The sequence below is a fragment of the Ammospiza nelsoni genome, chromosome 6, assembly GCF_027579445.1.
Source record: "Ammospiza nelsoni isolate bAmmNel1 chromosome 6, bAmmNel1.pri, whole genome shotgun sequence".
Classification (NCBI taxonomy): domain Eukaryota; kingdom Metazoa; phylum Chordata; class Aves; order Passeriformes; family Passerellidae; genus Ammospiza; species Ammospiza nelsoni.
Window position 1 is genome coordinate 47145692 of NC_080638.1, and position 21608 is coordinate 47167299.

Consider the following 21608-nt stretch of genomic DNA (forward strand, 5'->3'; position numbering starts at 1 on the left):
CAATTCACTGTTTAGATTGGTATTCACAGGCAGATTCTTAACTACAGATTTGGTCCTAGTCCAGCAACTTTTCAGCAGCTCCTGAGTTACTGTCCCTTCAAGGTCTCCAGCAGAATCTCTCCTCACAGTTGATCTGAGGCTCAGCTATGTCTGCTGCCTGCTCTTCTCAAAGTGACCAACAATTTAGACTCAGAATACAAGTGCAGGCTCTTCAGTCCTGCTGTGCTCTCCCTCCACCCACATCCATCCATCCATCCATCCATCCATCCATCCATCCATCCTTCCTTCCTTCCTTCCTTCCTTCCTTCCTTCCTTCCTTCCTTCCTTCCTTCCTTCCTTCCTTCCTTCCTTCCTTCCTTCCTTCCTTCCTTCCTTCCTTCCTTCCTTCCGCCCCTTCCGCCCCTTCCGCCCCTTCCGCCCCTTCCTTCCGCCCCTTCCTTCCGCCCCTTCCTTCCGCCCCTTCCTTCCGCCACTTCCTTCCTTCCTTCCTTCCGCCACTTCCTTCCTTCCTTCCTTCCTTCCTTCCCACAGCAGCACGTGCAGATGTTGGGAAGCTGATTTCTGCCTAACCCAGAGCGCTGTCTGCTTGCAACCTCCTTAGATGCACAGCCACTAGGTTTTTAAGGAGCAGAATATACAATTACCTACAGAAACTATGAAGAAAAAAACAAAAATAACATATCATAGTATGTAACATCACCATTTTAGGTACTTGGCAACACTCTGTGAGGGGCAGGGATTATAAAGGCAGGCACAGTGCCAAAGAAGATACCTGAACCTATTGCTGCTCAGACATCATTTTCCTGTACTTCACTCTGCACTGTACTCTACTAAACATGCTAGATTTTCTTTGCAAGCAAAAGTAATTTTTAAAAAAGGTCAAATATTCACCCTAAAGGAAAATATTAAAAACACAAACAAACAACAAAACCCAACATCTAGGAAAATATGCATGCTGAAAGAAATACTGAACATTGAGGAATTTCTTGCAAGCTTAGCAGTTGCCTATAAAAGTAAAAGGTGTGAAGACAGCAAAAGAGTTTCAGGTTCTCCTACACACAACCCAGAAACTCAGAAGTTTCCCAGCTCATCAGAACAATTGCCTATATACCCTAAATTAAACCTAGTGAAACTGAGTACATCAGTGCCATGTATCACAGGACTACTCAAAATATCCAAAATGTATCTAGGATGCAGGAAAATAGTTCTCATTATTCATAACTTCTTGTGATAGAATGTAATTTTAGTTAATTTCCTCCAAAAATTGGTACAATCAATTTCTTACAATTAGAATACAACATAGTGTGTCAAAATATCAAGCAGTGCCAACAAAGACTCTTTGTCACCACATTAAACACATTTGGTCTTTCCCACGGGCCAGTTTACTAACTCCTTGACAATAAAGGTACTTTTTTCCAGAGGGAAAGTGATGGGACTAGGTTAAACAGCAATGAAAATAAGCATATTGCAATGTAGAAGGTAATTCCCTAAGAATATTCTACACTTTTCCAAAATGCTTACATCTCCATATTATTAAACCAATTTAGAACTGAGAATACTAGCTAATCTCTGAAAAAACATTAAGAGAAATAATTTATTCACATGCAGAAAACAAACCAAAGAAATTTAAAAGGCATCTTTATTAGCAACTATAAGTTAAATAATAATGAAAGCTCTGTATTGTAGTTACTGAATAATATATAACAAGACACAATAAAAGTAAGAATGCATTTTGCCAGAGTTAATTGTCCAGGATTGATTCAAGTTAATGTGACAGTAACTATCAGAAGAAGATGTAGCTTCCTAAGTGGAAGGGAAAAGAAATGGCCATTACCAAAGTCATGAATAGCAGGGGTTGCCTTCAATTTGAGATTTAGACATGCAAACATAAGTGCTCACATGTTTGTTAGATACATGAATTCCTACATTCTAATCAATACTCTTGTAGTCAACTGAGTCAGTTGAACCTGCAGGGCTGCTCAGCTGGCCAACCATCAGCACTGCATTTTACCTGAGCCAAATCACTCCTCGTGCTCCACTGATTACTGACTGAATCTCCAGTGACTGTGATGGAAGTTTAGATATACACCTAAAACCATTTCCTTTTGGGCACATCACTGTGAATAACCTGAAGCTGAACCCTACCCACATGTACAAGTTACACATCTATATCCAGCTAACAGGCAATTTCACAAGTACTGTCCTCCCTGGGAAAAGAGTCAATGTCCATTGCTTGTCTAATGCTGTAAGAGTTTCAAAATTTGCATGTTACTCTTTAAAACATATGTGGGAAGCTTCCCCATGTAGTCCAATCCTCCTTGAAAATCTCTAGAAGAACCAAATATCAAAATGAACATGATTGAGAACAGAATCTTTAGTACAAAGGTGGAGACTTAATTTTTTTTTAAAAATATTCTGCATAGCAATAGTTTTCTCAAGAGGACCCACTCAGAGGCTATTCCCTTCAGATGCTCTTTGCAGGTATTTGTAGGAATCCATGCAAGATGTTATAAGGCTCTCCTTATAGAGCATTCCCATGTCATCTTGAAACTGCTGCCAAATTTGATCTTATGGTAAGGTTAGTTTATTGAATATCCTGAAATTCAAACTAGATTGTGCTTAAATACTTTGAATGTTGAAAAATAATTCTATGACTCTATGAATATTCAAAAATATAAAAAAACATTCTTGTGAAATCAACAGCATAGCTCTGAGAGAATACAAGGCATGAGTATTACATGTGCATCTTTATTTCCTGCCAGCAAAAAGAAAGCATAATAAGCATCGAGTCCAAGACAAAAGTTCTTCTGATTAGCGCATGTTTCTGAACCACCACCTTGCCAAATACACGGCAGAATTAAAATACAGGAATAATCAAAAAGAGGCCAGATTTGTACACCAATTTAACAAAGTGTGTCTGATCACGACTGAATCCAATCTCTTAGAGAAAGACACAGGTGACCCTCTTAACAGAAGTTCTTTCCTCATCCATATTAGTCAGAAGCTGGCTCACATACTCTGAATTTTATTCCCTTCCAAAATAGGAAGTAACCAGAGGTTTAAAAGATTTCTTACAGGTTATCAAGAGATTTTTAAAAGTTTGTCTTTCACGGCAGTTGACAAATTCAAAGCACAACACTAACAAGCTCAAAAACAAAGAAAAGAGAAAAAGCTTCCAGTTCCCTTGATTTAAAAAAAGCACCACCTCTTAAATTTTCTAGGAACATCCAAGACATTTCCATTGCAGCTAAAGAAAGATGAAGCAAAGCAGACTTCCTGAATCAGAGAATATGCCTATTACTCACTTGGATGTGGGTCACTTTAAAGTTAACAGCCTGGACATTGAGAAAAATCTGTTGTTCAGCATGGATTCTTCATTAGTTTTCTTGATGCCCATAGGGTAACCAGACAGAACTCAACAGGACATTCTACTTCTGGTCATTGCTGGATATTCTGGTCAAGCTTCACTTCTGTTGTGAAGGAAATAACAAAAATACCAAAGATCCAGGGCCCTTGCTTGTGCTACATCTTCGTCAGGATCATTTGGTTTTATTCTTAGACCAACCTTTAAAGACTACAGACAGCAGCTACCCACCTTAATGCATTCTCTATGCAGATATCAAAACCTTCAACTGAGAATTTGGGAGCACCAAAAAGAGAAATTAAAACCCCAGCTCTGTACCAAGCTTCCCAGTTGTCATAATTTTCTAAGCTACTATATGTCTTCTGCAGACAAAATTTCTGATTTGAATATTAACTATTCTTAGCCAATTAATTTATTAAGCATTGCATGTGGAGCCTACTACAATTGATAAGTGCCATTATAAAGGCAGTATCAGTAACTTCTCCCTGCATTTAGTTATATCTGAAAAGAAGTTGTATTCCTGCAAAGAGCTTTCTTTCGAAAGGAAAACCTGAGTTGCAACGTCTTAGTTGAATAAAGGTTTTGGTTTTGCTTTATATCAAGAGAATTTATATTTCTGATCGTTATTCTAATGTAGTAACATCTAGTACCAGCTTGCTTTAAAACACCATTCTTTTTTCTGATAAAAATTCTTCACCTATGAAGAACCATGGGAAACTACTAATCCTAAAGATGAATAGTAAGACTTCAAGGATGCATCCAAAAGTCATTCTGCTACTCAAAATAGCACCAAAAAAAGAATAAACTCATTTTTAACTTACTTACAAGACCTATCAAGAATTACATTTAATTCCTAAATTAAAAAAGGAACATGTAAGTTGTTTCAAACTAGGTACAAACAACTTATACTTTTTTTTTAATAAATCACTGCTAGAAACACCACGTTGTCCAGAACCCAGTCATCTTCAACTACACAAAGTTTCTGTTCTAGCTATCAAAATCACACATCAAAGAGAACTACTGCTTTCCAGATACTGAAAAGTATGGGTGAGATTACTGAATACTTTATTTAATCACTTGTATTCATGCAATAAGTACCAGCCAAAGTTTGACTTCAAATTCACTTCAGAATTCATGTGTAGAATTAGCATGCTGGCATCAAAGCTTTCTATTTATTTAGTGTAAATTTATTTCTACATATATTAATAAAAATAGCAAATCATAAAGCAACAACCATAAAAGTCTTTAATCAGATTATTAAATTATAAACACCAGTCTATAAAATCAAACAGTCTGCTTGTATATTTTAAAGAATGTTAGTTTGCATACCCATGAACAAAATGCAGTCTTATACTGTTCCCTGGGGCTCGCTCACGTCTCTTAGAAGCTGCACTTTTTCTTTTTTCTTTGCATTGCTCTTTAAGTTGAGGTAGATCTTCTTTGTAAACCTTTAAGAAAAAGCATACATAACTTAAAAAGCCCTCCAATACCTATAGTAGTGACCATATAGTGTAACTTGGTTGTGAATTGCATTCTAGGATTACATGTAATAATTTTTCTCTCTGTTAATATTAATATTAACAGCTTAGCTGTAATTTTTAATTCATCATTATATTTTAATAAGTTTGTTCTTTTGAATGCATCAGGTAACAAAAATTCTAAAGGTTTTGCTCAGTTCTCATGCAGTCTCCCCAGTTTTGAGATTTCAACAGTCTTCATAAATGACCAAGTTAAACGCTAGGAAGCTTCCAGCTGCCATTAAAACTAAAATCTTTACCTGTCGACGATAGGTGATCTGTGTCTCTTGCTCAATTTCAGAGTCCAGCTCTGGAACATCAGACTGATCTGAATCTGATTCATCACTATTAGAATCAACCAGACTCTCTGTCACCAAGAAAACAGAAATAAAAAATTAAGCAACCTAAATTACAAGCCAGAAAGTTTAAGCTAACAGCCTAAAGTTTCTGATTTGATAATCAATGCTTATTAGCTACAACATAAAATGCTAATAATTGACCAGAACAATTCTGCTGCTACACAGGAAATAAGCCATAAATATGATAATTTTGGGTGCTGGAGTGAGTTAGTTTTCATTAACTAAAATAATTTCATGAGCTTTAATGTAGGAGTAAAGGAAAAAGAAGATAATTAAATAATCAGTATAAAGCAGAAACTAAGACTTGCACAAAATTAACAAAGGGTGCAAAGAGAAACTTATGTTCAAGTGAGCTACTGATGCAAGCAGAAATGCTTCAAATAGGTTAGGGAGAGGGAAAAAATTATAGATAGGAAGAGGAAAAATTTATTGTGACTGCAGAGAAAAACAGTAGACACAAAGTACGACATGTAGGAAGAGCCTATTATTGTTTCCTTGTGCATTTTTCACTGAGAAGTTCAGAACTGCATCTGTATTTATTTACCTGTATGCTAAATATACACTAATACATATTCATCTGATCTGAGCAATTAAATGGTGAAACAGCCTATTTTATTGTAACTATATTCTCATTTCCCCAAAGGATTCTCTAAAGTCCTTTAGGAATTCCAAGGGAGGCACTCAGTTAACTGTTTTGATTTTAGGAACCTCATGTGAATAACTGTTTAATTAGTCACTAGTGGAAACATGATCTTCATTTTTTCCCAAACACTAAACATCTATATTCTGCTTTAAAAAAGAAAAAAAAACCAGCTATAATACTTACACTATCATCTAAATACTTCAAAATTTTAAACAATTAGTATAAAACCATATTTTTCCAGTGACACCTGAGCATGCAGTTGTTGTCAATTTAGTAAAGGGTGATATATACAGAACTCAGAAATTCCTATCTATGCTTGAACTTTTAAAATTTTTCTTTGCAAAAGAGTCACAGCAGTGAAGGTTTTTCATACCCTTGCTAGCCTGAACACACAGGTGTGATGGTTTGACAAATGCCAGTGCACAGATTTTTTTAAATCCTCACCAAAGATCAATTAATGCCAAACCAGGACCACAGGGTACTGGCAAGTATTAGAAAACTCTATCAGGTGCTTCAGGCACCTGCAAAATTTAAAGAACAACAACTGCTGTAATTGTGAAGACTGACAATTTTGAATATTTATTTCAATACCGTCACCAAAGAATTTTACTTCTCTTTTAGCCTTTTCTTGTGTTTTTTTTCAGTTATTTCCTTACCTTGGGGTGCTATATGAAGATTGTCCTTCAGCTTGCGGTCGGGGACAAACTTCCACTGAAAGACAGAGTGGTCAGCTCCCCCGATGGAGACAACCCACTGGTGATCGTGCGACCATCTGACGTTTGTCACGTGAGCAGAATGACCAAGATATTTTTTAAACTTTGCTCCTAGAACAAGAACAAAAATATCTCTCAATATTTGTGAAATAAATGTTTCAGAAGAACACCTCAGAAAATCATATTAAAGAACGCCTAGAAAAAGTAGTGTTTCATAAAGATATTCTAATTCCTACTGGTATTTTAATCAATAGAAACATCTTTTTGCTGTTTTCACAATTTTTAATGTGTATATAAGATACATTTGTTAATTTAGTTCCAAAATATAACAACTTAATCAAGTCAAGCACAAGAACAGAAGACATATGACAATGCTGAATGAGGTGTACCAGAGATTTAAGAAATTTCACTGTAATAATTTTATTTTACTTTTTACAAAGTAAAATTATTAATTCTACTTTGAAGAGTACAGTTATTTAAATCATGTATATTTAAGTCTATGAAAACACCCCCATATACATGCTTGTAGCACAAGTTCCCAACGTACAATGTCAGTGCTAAGCACTTCTGACAATTCATCTCCTCCCACGTTTAGCAGTAGAACTGGTAGTAGTAGTACAGCTACATCCAGTCAACGTTTTCAGGGCTACATAACCACAACACAGACATTGCATGAGTTACTGAAATTAAGTTCCTAACAGCACTCCATTATAAGTAATCTTTTTAGATCAAAAAGGCTTCATTGTTTCAGAGCTGTTTGAAGAACTTCAGTCTACACACCATTCAATTTTAATGCTGGCAACAACTGCATGGATAGGTCTTAGGATAGGTCTTCAACCTTTATGTATTTAAATGAATGTTTTGGGTGTTTTTTTTAAAGACTGGTATTTCCCACATTTTGTTGAACTCTTTTTGAAAAAAAGTGATACTGAAAACCATTTCATTTTCCAGTCTTCTAGTACACTTTTCTTGAATAGTCACAATTTTAAAATATGCATATAATTGAATTTAAAAGGCACTACCTTTTCTTAGACATGGGTACCGAAAGAGCTTTACTATTCCATAATCATCAGCTGTAACCATAACTTGACCAATAAAATTCGCATCCACAGAATTTATATCATTTATATCTGAATATTTGGGCCAGATTCCATTAACTTCAAGGCCAGAAACACAGGTCCATGATGCCCACTGAATGCCTTTCAATTCCTCCTTGTTTGTTACTTCTTTTCCACCTAAGCAAAAAATAAAGAGCCATTTCTCAATATTAGCTCACGCAATTTTAAAGAATGCAACATTTTAAAAAAATTCTCTAAAAATTGAAACCAAGTACAACAGGATTAAAAACTGACTTCTGAAATGGCCCTGATCTAGTATTGCCTATTATGACCAACAGTATCAGTAAGAAGACTTCTCAAGACTATTTAACAGAAGATCACAGGTTTGGTATTTTACAGTTTTTATTATTTCTTGGTATCTGCTTGAGGCTGTGGTTTTTTTTTAATGTTTATCAAAAATACATGCAATCATTCTAAGATAAAGTTCATAAAAAATTCTGTTGCTGAATGATTGTAGAAACTTGGATTAGTTAGAGCAAGAACTGAAAAACTCACATCTGGCCACTGCAAATTACTAAAACCACCTATTTTGTGCTTAGACCCTTGTTACGTTATTTCACACCACAGCTCTACTGAGACTGATCCAAGGTAAGAGCTGAGGAACTGAGTCAGACCAAAGGCCCATCAAATAGTGACTGTGTGTTCTGGAAAGGCCAGAAGCCAAGGGCTGGAGCAATGCAGGAACAGTGCAAGCAAAGGTGAAAGCTTTGATGAGTCAGACTGAACACACACCTGCAGAAGGTGAGCAGGACAACAATCCACTTCTCAGCCTTTCAGTCACTAATCCATGTAAACTATGATTAATAATACTGTTTATACCCATAACTAAGTCCTGCAGGTCTTGTGCCAGACAACTCTAAGTTCCTGAATTCATTGTGGAATTTCAAGTGTTACACAATTTGATCATTACTTTAAAGTACATGGGAGATTCCTCCAACTCCACTGCCTTTGATAATTTTTTTTTCATAAACAAGGTTTCACAATCCTACATTCCAACATATGAAGAAACTCCAGGTTGAAGGTTATCTTACAACTTCAAATTGCTCCTCCTGTGTCTGTTTGTTGCTCTCTAATTAAATTCTCACAATCTTTTCTTACACATCTTCTGCTGCATTCAATGCACAGAATCAAAGTTGGGCATAGAATGAATGAAATGTTTCAGCAGAGAATCATAAAAAACTCCAAGAATCTGTGAATAATGTACAGTGCAAAGTATAAATCTTTATAAATCTGTATAAGAATGAAGGGACAATATAAAAAGTGGTGACAATATAAAAAGTAGCTACTACAAATAAAAATACTGCAAAGATGAGTGAGAAGAATACAGAATATTATGGAAAGAGTGTATACAATAGATAGAAGTCAAACCTTGTGATAAACACTGCCACTGGCGTATTCTAAAAAGGACTACTTCAATTTCAAGCTTTAAGATAGCACTATGTGCAGATCCTTTACAGAGGGAACTACCTTAATAGAAATTATTTCAAGACTCTGGGACACTTCAGTCAAGTTTTCAAGAAAACTGTCTTGAAAACACTTGCAATAATAGGGTTATCACAAAGTTCCTCACTGTAAAAGCTCTTTTAAGTTGAAATCCTCAGTCTGCTGCATAGTTTTAGACAACCAAATGCCTCTTCTGAGCTACAACATACCTATTATTCCACACACTTTAAAAACCATTCAGTGCAATAAAATAATAATTTATTTAATATCCAAGCACTATAAGAACAAAGTTATTAAGCTATTGCAAAATTTAATTTAAATGCTGCATTTTAATTCTTCTAAGAAAGTGGGAGCAAAAGTTTATTTTTGAGAAACAAAATAAATTATAAGGCAGCATCTCTAGTATAAAAATATACATTGGAAAGAAGACTAAACATATAAGGACAAAAGTATTTCAGGAACTTTGCCAGAAAAATGCTGTACTTACTCAAATGTGGCAAATAATCTTATGAACTTACAAAGTCCTTCATCTATACCCCCATGCTTCGAACCATGCTTTGAATTTGTTGGGTTTTTTTTTAACAAACCACTATATATTATTTCTGTTTTAAGTAACAAATAGCATGATGGCAACCCAGAACCTTACCTGGCATTCTGTAAAAAAGTCTCCTTCCATTGCCATCATTGGTCTGTAAGTATTTACTGTCTGAAGACCAATCCATATGTGTAATGAAGCTTAAGGATCCAATACACTCCCCAACTTTCTTATATCGCTGAACAACACCATATATATCCACAGAGCTGTCATTGGAGCCAACAGCTAGGAAATTCCCATCTGGAGAATATTTGAGTTCATGAATAGCTTCTTTCCTGTCTTTGATATGAACAACCTCAGTCATATCTCTGTAGTATGAAAGAAAGCATGTCATAAGTAGAGAAGAGCCTCATCACACTGTCAACTTCCCAGTCTAAAAAACGAACAAGATTGTGAAATTATATATTGAACCTAACTGTCCTGTGTGCAAACACAACACTGCTGTTTTTAGAGTTGGTTAGGGCTTCATGGAGGAAAAAACAGAAGGAAACAGTGACACAAGAAGGTGCTTCACTGGGTTGAAGGACAGTGAACAAAAGGAACAGTTTGAGCTGGGTTCACAAGAAAATTTCATCAAGTGAATTATGAGATCTTTATTCACCCATGGAAGAAAACTTCACTGACATGAGACACAAATCTCATTTTCCCTTTAAAATTGTGGGATCACAGCAGCACAAGGCAGTACTTGTTTTGTATGCATGATGTGCTGACAGCAGAATTCCAAACATAGAAACAATTTACAAAGTAATGAAAATTTATTTCTTAGTAATTCAAGGATAATTCATAAATATAAAACCTAAAGTAAAACATTTCCTAGAACATTGCCATTCCCTGCAAATAGACCAGTATACTTTTTCAAATGGGTTGTTATAGAACAACATGAACATACGTAGCACAGATTTAAAAAAATCAAAGCACCCTCCACAGTTTAAAACAAAGTGACCACATGCATGGCCACAAGAGATCAAAACATTGATAACATATCTATATTTAAGTTCTGTAGCATACCTGACTCTGAGCACAGTGAAAGAGCCATCCTTCATGCCAAGGGCAAGATGGATTCCATCGGTGCTGACGGCAGCACAGCGAATGGGCTCCTCCATGTTGCACCGGGCAATCAGAGCGTGGTCTATTAAACTCCAGATTCTAAAACAAAGCCATGGTTTCTCATGTAAAATAGGTGTGCAGCTTTGTCACAGAGAAGATGAAGCCCTCCATTTCTGCACAATGCGGGACATGGTAATGTCCCTATTTTAAAATAATTTTCCACAAGGAAAATCTAAAACATAAGTGCGAATTATGCATACAGCAAGAAATATTCCTATGTTTTAATAGGCAGGAATATCTCTAATGAGAAAATGTGGGGATAGATTAATTTTGATTTTCTGAATATAAAAAATTACAGCATATGACAATACATGCTTTTAGACCACTCCTGCAAAATTCCATTATTTTGCTAATCATTTTTGCCAGAAACATTAAATAACAATTAGAGACTTTGATCAGTATAAACAACTTTTCCTATTATTAATTCATTATTGATAACTCCTTATAACTAATAATATTCAAATATGTGAGTTTTTATAACAAGGTAGATTACATCTATTATTTAGAATCATATCTGGAATTTGAGAGTAATAATAATATTAATAATTGAATTATTGATTTGCTTAACTGTGTTGCACTAAAGATATTCAGCAAAAATGCCAACACTTTTAAATTATAAGAAAGAAATGGCAGTTTTGAGTGAAAAAAAATAGAGATGAACATGTAGGAGGGAGTAATTTGGTGGGCTTTCCTGAGCATTTATGTTCTGTTTACAATGCATGGACTGGGTTCGATGAAATTCACACATTAAAAGTTAATTTGCAGCATTTGGAAAAGTAAATATGGTAAAAGCAAAATGTGTAAGTTTTTATCCCAGTTTTTTTTCATTGCAAGCTGTGCATGCTTAACATAACTCCTGAAAAGGAAAGACTCAAAGGATACTTGTCTCTGAGTGCTCAGTGTTAGCCCAAACAAAATATTTTCAAATTTCATATATGGGGTGTTTTGGGAAATACATACTTCCACTGTATTTTATTACTGAAGAGCACTCATTTCCTGGGTAGCTTAACTGTAGGAGTGCATCAATGCCACATTTTACTAACTTTAAAATGCATACATTTCAATTAGTCTACCTACAAAATGAGTGGATTGCCCAAAACTGTATGCAGTTTAACAAAGAAACAAAGTTTAACCTGACTGATCGATCATCGCTTCCAGTCATGGCCAGGGGTTTTGTAGGGTGGACAGCCAGAGCCCAGAGCTCTCCTTCACAGTGCCCCTGCATCAGCAGGAAAGGCTTGTTACGCTCATGCACCACTATTTCAAAAATTTCACTATCTTGTGTCCCAACGAGTATATGGTCTCCTCTCCAGCAAACGCTTCTCACAGAGAGACCTGTAGAAGAGATTGTTACTGAGAGATACATCCTCAGAACTTGTAGAACAAAGGTAAAGTAGCAAAAGACAAAGCATAAAAGCAAATAATGTCAAGAAGTATCCATATCCCTTCTCTTATTCTTGGATTTACTTCTTTTACTCTTTTTATCTGTTTCATAGATATTGACATACTTGCCCTTGGAACATGAACTTTTCATGACAATTTGGAGGATGTATATAGGCTATACCAAGAGGTAAGACAGTGAAGTAGCACAAAATGCAATTAAGAAAATGAGCAAGAGGACAGGTCATAGAGACAATCCTCAGAAGTATACACAAAAAAAAAAAAAAAAGAGTGAAGGGAAAAGAGTCAGAAAACTCATTTTATTCAATATAAGATTTTTTTTAAAACTGCTTGCTCTGCCATGGGCATTTGGCAAGCCAAAAGTTTATGGTAAGCATCTGTTATATCAGAACTAAAGGAAGCAACTGGAGGTGAGAACAAGTCAGAAAGAATGAAACTGAATGAAACAGCTTTCAGCTACATGCATCAGAACTGAGAAGCAGCAGCTGAGTAAATTTAAATTTAAAACAGAGCCACTCTACTGCAGGGCATATTTAAAGTGAAATGTATTCCATCTTGTTGCAATACTTCACAATCTTGGTGGGAATGCCATGTCAATTATACCATACAAAGACTTCACTTGTAATCAGTTATGTATTGACCCTGAGTATCTCATTGCTATCAGACATTCTAACACATTTTCAAATTCTTGGCAAGATATTAGAACACAACAAAAGTGACTAGGGGTGAAGAAAACAAAATGCCAACAAAAGCAATATTATAAGTGACACTATTGCTTCAGTACATGTTTGTATTCTTATCCTAAATCACTACAGCAACTATATCTGAAACACTCTATGTAAAGTTTTAGCATGACATGAACTGTAACTGAAGTCACATTTCCAAGTAAGCAGTGTTCTAAGTTTCACAAAACTGTAGATAACATCCAAATAGTTTTAATGAATATTTGGATAACCAGCAAATGAAATTGCTGTACTCCATTGTTTTACACTGTAGATCTCACTGCCTCAAGTTCTCTTAAAACATTACTGTTCCTTGTTAAAAACTGCTGTGCTCTAGAAACAATACGCATTAAAAATTAAATCTGTGTCTACATCATCATCATATGTACTGTTTGTAAAAGTAACTGTGACCTTCATACTAGTGGGCATGATCTATTCTATTTCTAGCAAATAGTTCATAGTAACGTACACAAAACAACACTTTGGGTTTTAAAGTCTTTTCTTGTTCAAAACACCGATAAATTTCCTATGTTATTGGTATATTGACAGCAACAAACTCCTCCTTACCTTTATACCCCTGGTCTGTTTCCCTGAGATCAATCACAGTAATTGGTTTAAAATTTAAGTCCCACAAGCGGACGCAGCCATCCCTGCCACCGGTGGCAAATCCCTCTTCACATGCATTCATGCTGAAAATTCCTGCCTAAAGAAAGAAGAAAGTTACTTTTAACAACATACACAGATTGGAGAAAACCAGTATGCAACCAATACAAGCTTCAAATACAAGAAAGTCAGAAATGGAAACTAACTCACAACAAGCAGAATTAACCACAAGTGATAAACAGAAAGTGAATTGCTGCAGGAATGTGTTCCTTCTGATGATCATCATCATGGTGATGCTGTTTCTCATCCCTAGGAAGAGTTTAGTTTCCTATCCTCTTGCCTTAGGACCTGGTCCAACTCTGATAAATGTCATCATGAAGATTTCCCATGATCTCTATTGGGCTTGCTTTATGGCCTTTGTTGCTAGTACCCAGCTGCTACACAACAATGCAAACAACATATGGGATTTTTTTATTTTTTACACCAAGGATGATTGATTTAAAATTTAAATTTAGAAACAAAACTTAAGAAAAGCAATGATCATGCTACACCACTGAAAACTTAATATAAACTTAAAATAATTCTTATTTTAAAGTCAAACATCATGAAACCAAACCTAACCCATTTTCTTCAACTCACTGGACACACGTTTTCTTCAGGATAACAAAGAGGCAAAGATGATACATGTAGTATCAAAATAAAGATACTATAGCCACATAGCCACTATATGGGTTTTTTAATTACCCAACCCACTATTGGGTTTTTTTAATTACCTACACAACTCACTAGCCTTATGTTCAGAAATAACTCACACATTTCAATAAGCAAAGCTACTGAAAGGGCAACTTTAGCTGATAAGCCTATGAGAAGTTTAAAACATTGCTTTATATTTATTTTAAGTATGTAATATTCCGCTATGACAAAAGTAAACAAAACAGCATTAGAAACAATGGAAGAGAAAAATCTGTCTCCATTCCTGTCCAAAAGAAAGTAGACCAGCCAATAATATACACGTATCTTCTAAAATATTGGTCTGAAATTTCAGTTTTGTAAAGAAGTAAAGTTCCAAAAGCTCTTTAGATAGGGTCTAGATTTTATAGTAATGAAGCCCATTAACTGCAAAGATCAAAGCAGTCTGCAAAGGAGAGATTGGTTTTTGGGGGAAAAAAGAGCTGTACACTCACAGAACAAATTAGGATACAATGTGACTTGTAAGAATTCTGGGGTATTCATGACTATTATCTCCTACCAAGACGCTTTTTCTTCTTAAATTACAACTAAGAAAAATATCATAACAGACTGGTCATAATGAAATATGGATTGTGTTTGCTTCTCTAGCATCAGGTTACAAGGATAAATTTTTTCATGTTACCAAAAAAGAAATCTCTCAGCTTTCACAAAAAAAGAAGCCTACTAGACTGTCAAATGACAATGAAAACTGAAAGACTTGGGTGAAAGAACTTCAAATTTTTTGGCATGTCATGTCCATTCTCAAGAAAGAGACTTTTATGACAAGCTACAAGTTCAGGAGCAGTACTTGTATAAACAGAAATGTAGTGGAATTTTTAAATCATAAGCAGATTAGAAGTCTAACTCTCATTATCTCTAACATCTTGAAAAATCTTCTGTTTCTTTAGGAACCTAGTGGTTTTAGAATATACAGCACAAACTGTATTTGTTTCTCTGCATGTGTGTCTGTTTTACTGCATTAACCTTTACTATTGTGAGCAAAAGTCTTGTCAGGAGCAGCTGAGGGAGCTGAGGGTGTTTAGCCTGGAGAAAAGGAGGTTCAGGGGAGACCTCATCACCCCCTATAACAGCCTGATAGGAGGCTGTAGCCAGGTGAGGGTTGGTCTCTTCTTCCAGGTAACAAGTGACAGGATGAGTGAAATGGCCTCAAGTTGCACCAGAGAAGGTTTAGATTGGATACTAGCAAACATTTCTTCACTAAAAAGGTTGCCAGGTATTGGAACAGGATGCCCAGGGAAGTCCTAGAGGGATAATCCCTGGAAGTGTTCAAAAACAGGTGGAATGTGGTACTTGTAGGTAGGGTTTAGTGGTGAACACAGCAGTGCCAGGTTAACAATTGGACTCCAATCTTGGAGGCCTTTTCCAACCTTAGTGATTCTGTGACTCTAGGTGCCATGGAATAAACATAAGCCTAGAGGAATTTCAGCTCATTTTGTACCTTATGCTGAATTCTGTCCAAGTTTAAATCTTTTAAAGCTCTTTTTGGAATGCAATCTTGATAATAGAATTATTTTCTTTTCTCTAATTAACTCTTTCCAAAATCCATTATTTAATTAGTCACTATTAAAAAAACAATCAGACATTTGGCAATGTCGGAGCTGGCGGAATGCTCTGAAGATAAGATCAAGTGGATCCAGCATTAATCTGTTTTCCATTCCACAGAATATCCTTATCTTGAAAAGGACATAGTGGTTGTCAAGGAGATTTGGCAGATGTGCTAGCTCAATCTCTTGAAATGCAATAGGACACTCTCATTGCAGTCTTTGTGCCACTGGAATAAGAGAACGAGATGAAAACTATAAAAATGCCCCTCATTAATGGGGACTGTAAGCATCTAATGGAAAAAGCTGAGCTTTGCTACGTTTCATATAATTGTTAGGCTCACACTTAAAGGGGAAAAGACAGATTTTTTACTGGAGTAGCTGGCCAGTAAACCCTTCACTAAATCCCTCCTTTTAAAAACTGACCAGATTGTTAATGCAAATCAACTTTGGAGTCTTCGTGCTTTTTAATCCTTCAGGGTGAAATTGTAATCAACATAATTTAATTATTGATGTTTAAAAACCCTCTAGCAGTAATGAAAGGCAAACAATTGCACTGACTTTGTTAGATGCAACTGAATGTAAGCCACAAAGACTGTGCTTCTGAATGAAAATAAAAGGTATAAATCAAAGACTTCCATCTTGAAACTTATGAAGCTCAACATACAGGCTGCATTCTTCTTTTACAAATTCTTCATTACACTTCCTAATGAATGTGAAAATTCTGGAAATAATATCTCAAATCTAGCAACATTTTCTCAGAATGCTATTTCCTGTTTTTCCAACATAACCAGCTGGTATCACATCTGCGTTCCCTCAAATTTAAGAAAAAAATAGTTGAATGAGAGCAAATAAAAAAATAAATGCCCAGATCTACCAGAAATTAGAGTGGAAAGCTGGAGAAGTACAAGAAGAATTTGACAAAAATGATTCCTCCTGCAAGAATACTTAGCCACTACTTGAATCCAAGAAGTTTCCAATACTGAAGCAGCTTATGGTCTTTTACTGCTGCTGGACCTATCTTGCAAAAATCAAGTGTCAGTTTATCTAAATGCAATTGTTTGTATAAAATCCACCACTCTGACTATGCAATTCCTAAAACACATGATGACTGCAGCTAGCTGTCATTAGGACCAAGCTTGGAAGATCACATGGAAACTTAGGAGCAACTGACTACCAGTGAGCAACATGGAGAACAGAGACACTACACCAACACAAAAACAACTCCAGTGCCTCCTTTTTACTCCCAGAAACACTACAGGACACCGAAATGTAAAGCAACCCATGTTGGGGCACTCACCACGAGACATTGTCTCTCCCAATACACACGGCACAATAAGGAAATGGATTACAAACATTTAAGGTAGGTGTCAGTGAGTTTACAGAGGAGAGACACTACTGTGAAATGTGATCTTCCTGTCTAACAAATCATCCAGAAAAGAACTCAAAAATGTGCATATTATTATAAAAAAATTAAAATAGTTGTCCCCATAGCTCCCATTGGCTAAAAAAAGTGGACATCTTCCCTTGAAATCAATGACTGGTCTAAGCAGGAAAAGAAAATACTGCATGACTTAATGGTCATGGTGTTGGTACATGATACCAGTTTAAAACCATTCATTTAAGTTCATTATATTGTTTCCATCTATATTTAATTAGTATCCAGCACAATGACATAGGCGTGCAATGGTTTTAACAGAGTGCCTGTTATTTAACCTCAAGCTTGTTATTTAACCTCAGTTTCTGACATCAATCCACACAACTTTAATGTGTACCTCTGAAAGACTATCTCAAAATTAATTATTCATCTCCTGAGAAAGCGTCTTATGTACATTTACTATGCAAGGCAAAAGCATAGCATACAAGAATCTTTAAAATATACAGTGTTTAAACTAAGCATACAATTTTAATATCCAAGTAACATCTTGTATATATCTTAATAGCCATGGACTACCTTGAATTTAGAACATATAAGGTAGTAAGTGGAAGTTTCTATAATCTGTTCTTTGCACTGGTACACAAATGAGACAACTATCAATTTTTTTTTTATTAGTCAAGGTATTTATCAATTTTCCAGAACCAGGTCCATCACCTACAAATAACCTCATGGAGTATTACCATTGCCAGTGAATTTATACATGCTTTCATGTTATTGTTTCCTTTCTGTCCTTTAAAATTTTCATTACTAAGATTATTATTTAGGAGGCAAATCTAGAATTGAAGTTTCCCATTGTTATCCATTGTTCCCTGCACATGAACTCTGTGCCTTTACTCCTAAACCCTGCTTATTTTTCATCTTTTCCTACTTTTCATTCCTATTTTTATTTTAAGTGAACTCCCTAATCCTCTTCCAACTCTTAACTTCTGTGCTTTCAACTTTTTGTTTCTACTCAAATTCAGATGGAAATCTGCAGGAAACTCTACTTTCCTCTCTGTTGGTATTGCTATGACAGAAAACAGATAATCTGTCTGAATTAAGAATTCTTATTTTGCTTGTTAGTGTTAAAGTTGCTATCTGTTTCCTTGGTTGCTCATACTGGGAGACCATGCCTTATTTTTCACATTGAATTATTTTTAAAATGAAAAATGTTTTTTCAGCTAAGGGAACCACAACAAAGAGAACCAACCTTTGAAAAGAACAGGTTTTCTGTATTAATGCAGACAATGTCTTAATAATAACTAATAAATCTGGAGCTGGACTATTTCTCCACATCACTAACATGCTTTAGAAACCATTTTCCAGTATCTTAGATATCTGCTGGTTATGCTGCAAGAAAAGAATGGTATTTATGCAAATAATGAGACATCTTCCTTCAGTAAGGTTACAGTTTATGTCACATCTGTTGAGGAGTCATGATGCAGGATGATGAACAGGTATGCAGGGATGACAATTCCAACACTAGCACACTGAAGAGAAATTTCTATAAATTCCCTACTACAGTGCACACTGTCTCTTCAAAAAAAGACATACACCATAAATCTTGTAGCTTGTACTTGCATTTCCTTTGGGCAAGAAGGACATAATTTATAAAATTAAGTATATTAATTAATTAAATTAAGTAGCCGCAAAATAGCATGATAATATTTTAGTACAGTTGAAGAGATATTGTCATTCCAAGTTTCCATATGTTGGACTTAGAGCAGTCTGTCAATATTATCCTTTAAAGTAATTTTTAATTGAAAAACAAGGTTTCATTTTGTTGGAAAGAAGTTTCCATATTTTATTGGGGTTTTTCTTCCCCTGAAATCGGTGAGATTTGTAGTGACTCTAATCTCATGTAAAAATGAATTTCAAAGACATGAACTAGTGTTCATACTTAATTTCAGTACTGCAAAGTACAATTCCATTGAGCCTAGATGACACAGCCAAAAATAGAAGGCTAGATGAGACCTACTCCAAGGTCACCTGAGCTCTGCCCATTGATGTTACTGAAGATAAGGATGTTACTGCACTTCAAATTTGATCTTATGGTCAACTCAGAACTGACACAGCACATAAGGGAATGGAGCAACAAGCTCTCATCATCATCTGTTTATCAGTTGTCATTTCATACTTAAACAGCTGAAAAGCACTGCATTATTCTGAGAAATAAACTGTTGCAAGTCTAAATAGTCCAAGTAACAAGTATGTTAATATGCAGGACAGCTGTCTCCTATAGCACCAACAGGATGGGAGAATATTTTGGCATCAGTTTTCAACAGGAGACTAAGTACACTTTTCCCTCTGGGAATTGAGATCTGCATAGGCAATGGCCAATCATGACAGGAAAACACAGAAAAGAACACTACTGAATACTTATTATGAAGACTGAAACCCGATCTGAAGTTATAGAGCAAGAATAACTCCATACTGTAAATACCCCCTCATACTTCCTGATTCATAATTTGGTCCCTCTTGAATACATTTTATATTTCTACAGATGCATACAGGACAGTATCATTGTCTGGGTTTATCTGCAATTTTTTTTTTAATTTATATATACATACACTTTTATGTATATAAAGAAATCTTAAATGCAAAATGTAATCTGGGATACATTTCACACACAGATATTCTTCAAAATTTATCTTTGTTCATAACAAGAGACAGTGTCATTATACAAGTGACAAGAATAAGCACTCCAATCACTTTTGAAGTATTAGCTCACTCTACAAGCTGCAGTCATCCTGAATGTGTATTTCTAAATCTTTGGTAAACCAAGAGTCTGCTTACCACAACTGACTGCAACCTCTCCCACACACATAACATTCATCACTTCATCCCCTCCACTCTACCTGATTAAATCAAGAGTGACTCTTACACTTCAGTTACAAACACCAGGCCACCCAGTCCAACAGGCCAGTTAAAACAAACATATTCTAACAAGCAAGAATCATTAACTGTTATTAATTTTTATCTAGAATTTTGAAGCTGCAATATCAGAACTCATATGCTTGTTTTTGCACACCATATTAAATTGCTAAGATTGAAACTTCAAATATTATCAAGAAGGTGCAATGCTTTTCAAAACAAAAATTAACATTCAACCAGCAAATAATATAGCTTCATAAAGTGACCTTAGCAGTTCCATGCTCCATAGGTTAAACCAAACAGAACCTGGTTGGCTTTGTTTTTAAGTGATACTTGCACAATTAGAAGTCAAATACTGCCTATTACCAAATGAGAGGTAATGAGGATTTTCAGAGTTTAGTATGTACAAATCAGATTGCAAACCAAAAAGTGGGTTTTTTTGCTACCTATTTTAATCACAAACCCAAATGCTTTAAAATAACATGGAAAATGTAATTAAAACCTACATAGCAAAATTATAATCACTTTATATTCATATTAAACATTTCAATTAAAAGAAAGTATTACCAAGCACTTTGGAAAATTTTTGTTAAACTTTCACTGACATGTCTTCACTTTCCAAGTCTGTGTACTGTTCTCAAAAAATATTCCAATATGACATCATGAGTATCACTGAAACCATTTAGGAACACAGCCAAGGTGACCTTGCTTTGTTCTTTCTGGCTTTCCAGAAATCTATTTAACATTCAGCATTAATTTAGAAAGGGACACTTACAGCATGGGCTCCCTGTATTGTCCTGACGAGGTTGATTCCCTTCCACACATAAATATCTCCGTTCAGGGCACCCGAATACGTCACCTCGTCCCTTGCACAGGCCAGGCACAGGATGGTCTGGAGATCACCGGTCTTGCCAAAGACACCACGTTTTGGTGTCAAGGAATTGCCACACAAGCTCCAGAACTGCAACATGAAGTGATTTAGAAATGGCTATTTTGCTAATACCTTATAATTTAATATGCAGATCTGAAAGAGAAGTACCTTGCCTGCAAAAGAAATCACCCCCTTTTCCATGTCTCAGTTCTCCAGTTTAACAGGGTTTTATGCTATTAACCAACTTTATCTTTCCATAAGATCATCACAACAGAGTAGCTGGGAAGGAATTTTGGGATATCAGTATAAAATTAAACTAAAATTCTTTCAAATAATAATTTGTGAGTCAGTTGTATTCTCAGTTATTTTTGAAAAGTATTTCATAATAGAATTATCATATCTTTCTTTGATGTAAGACTTTTATGCTGAAAATGGTGCATTTGTACTTTATGTTACTTTATACATTTAAAGATGCCACCTAAGCATGCAGAATTCTGATGAGACTCTATTTGCTCTGTTTGAAGGCAGCTGGTTTTTTTGCAGATGTATTTCCCATCAGGACCATAGATC

General features: G+C 35.4%; 1 protein-coding gene across 1 annotated transcript in view; it reads right to left on the reverse strand.

Annotated features, from left to right (window-relative positions):
- EML5 (EMAP like 5) overlaps positions 1-21608 on the reverse strand; it is a 92431-nt gene that overhangs the window by 45085 nt on the left and 25738 nt on the right. Inside the window, exons 5-13 of the mRNA XM_059473992.1 lie at positions 20943-21128; positions 13550-13685; positions 11993-12194; positions 10761-10898; positions 9804-10060; positions 7619-7831; positions 6540-6707; positions 5142-5248; positions 4694-4812 (exon numbers count right to left, since the gene is read on the reverse strand). Of these exons, the coding sequence (XP_059329975.1) occupies positions 4694-4812; positions 5142-5248; positions 6540-6707; positions 7619-7831; positions 9804-10060; positions 10761-10898; positions 11993-12194; positions 13550-13685; positions 20943-21128 (1526 nt within the window). The remainder of the gene's footprint in view (positions 1-4693; positions 4813-5141; positions 5249-6539; positions 6708-7618; positions 7832-9803; positions 10061-10760; positions 10899-11992; positions 12195-13549; positions 13686-20942; positions 21129-21608) is intronic.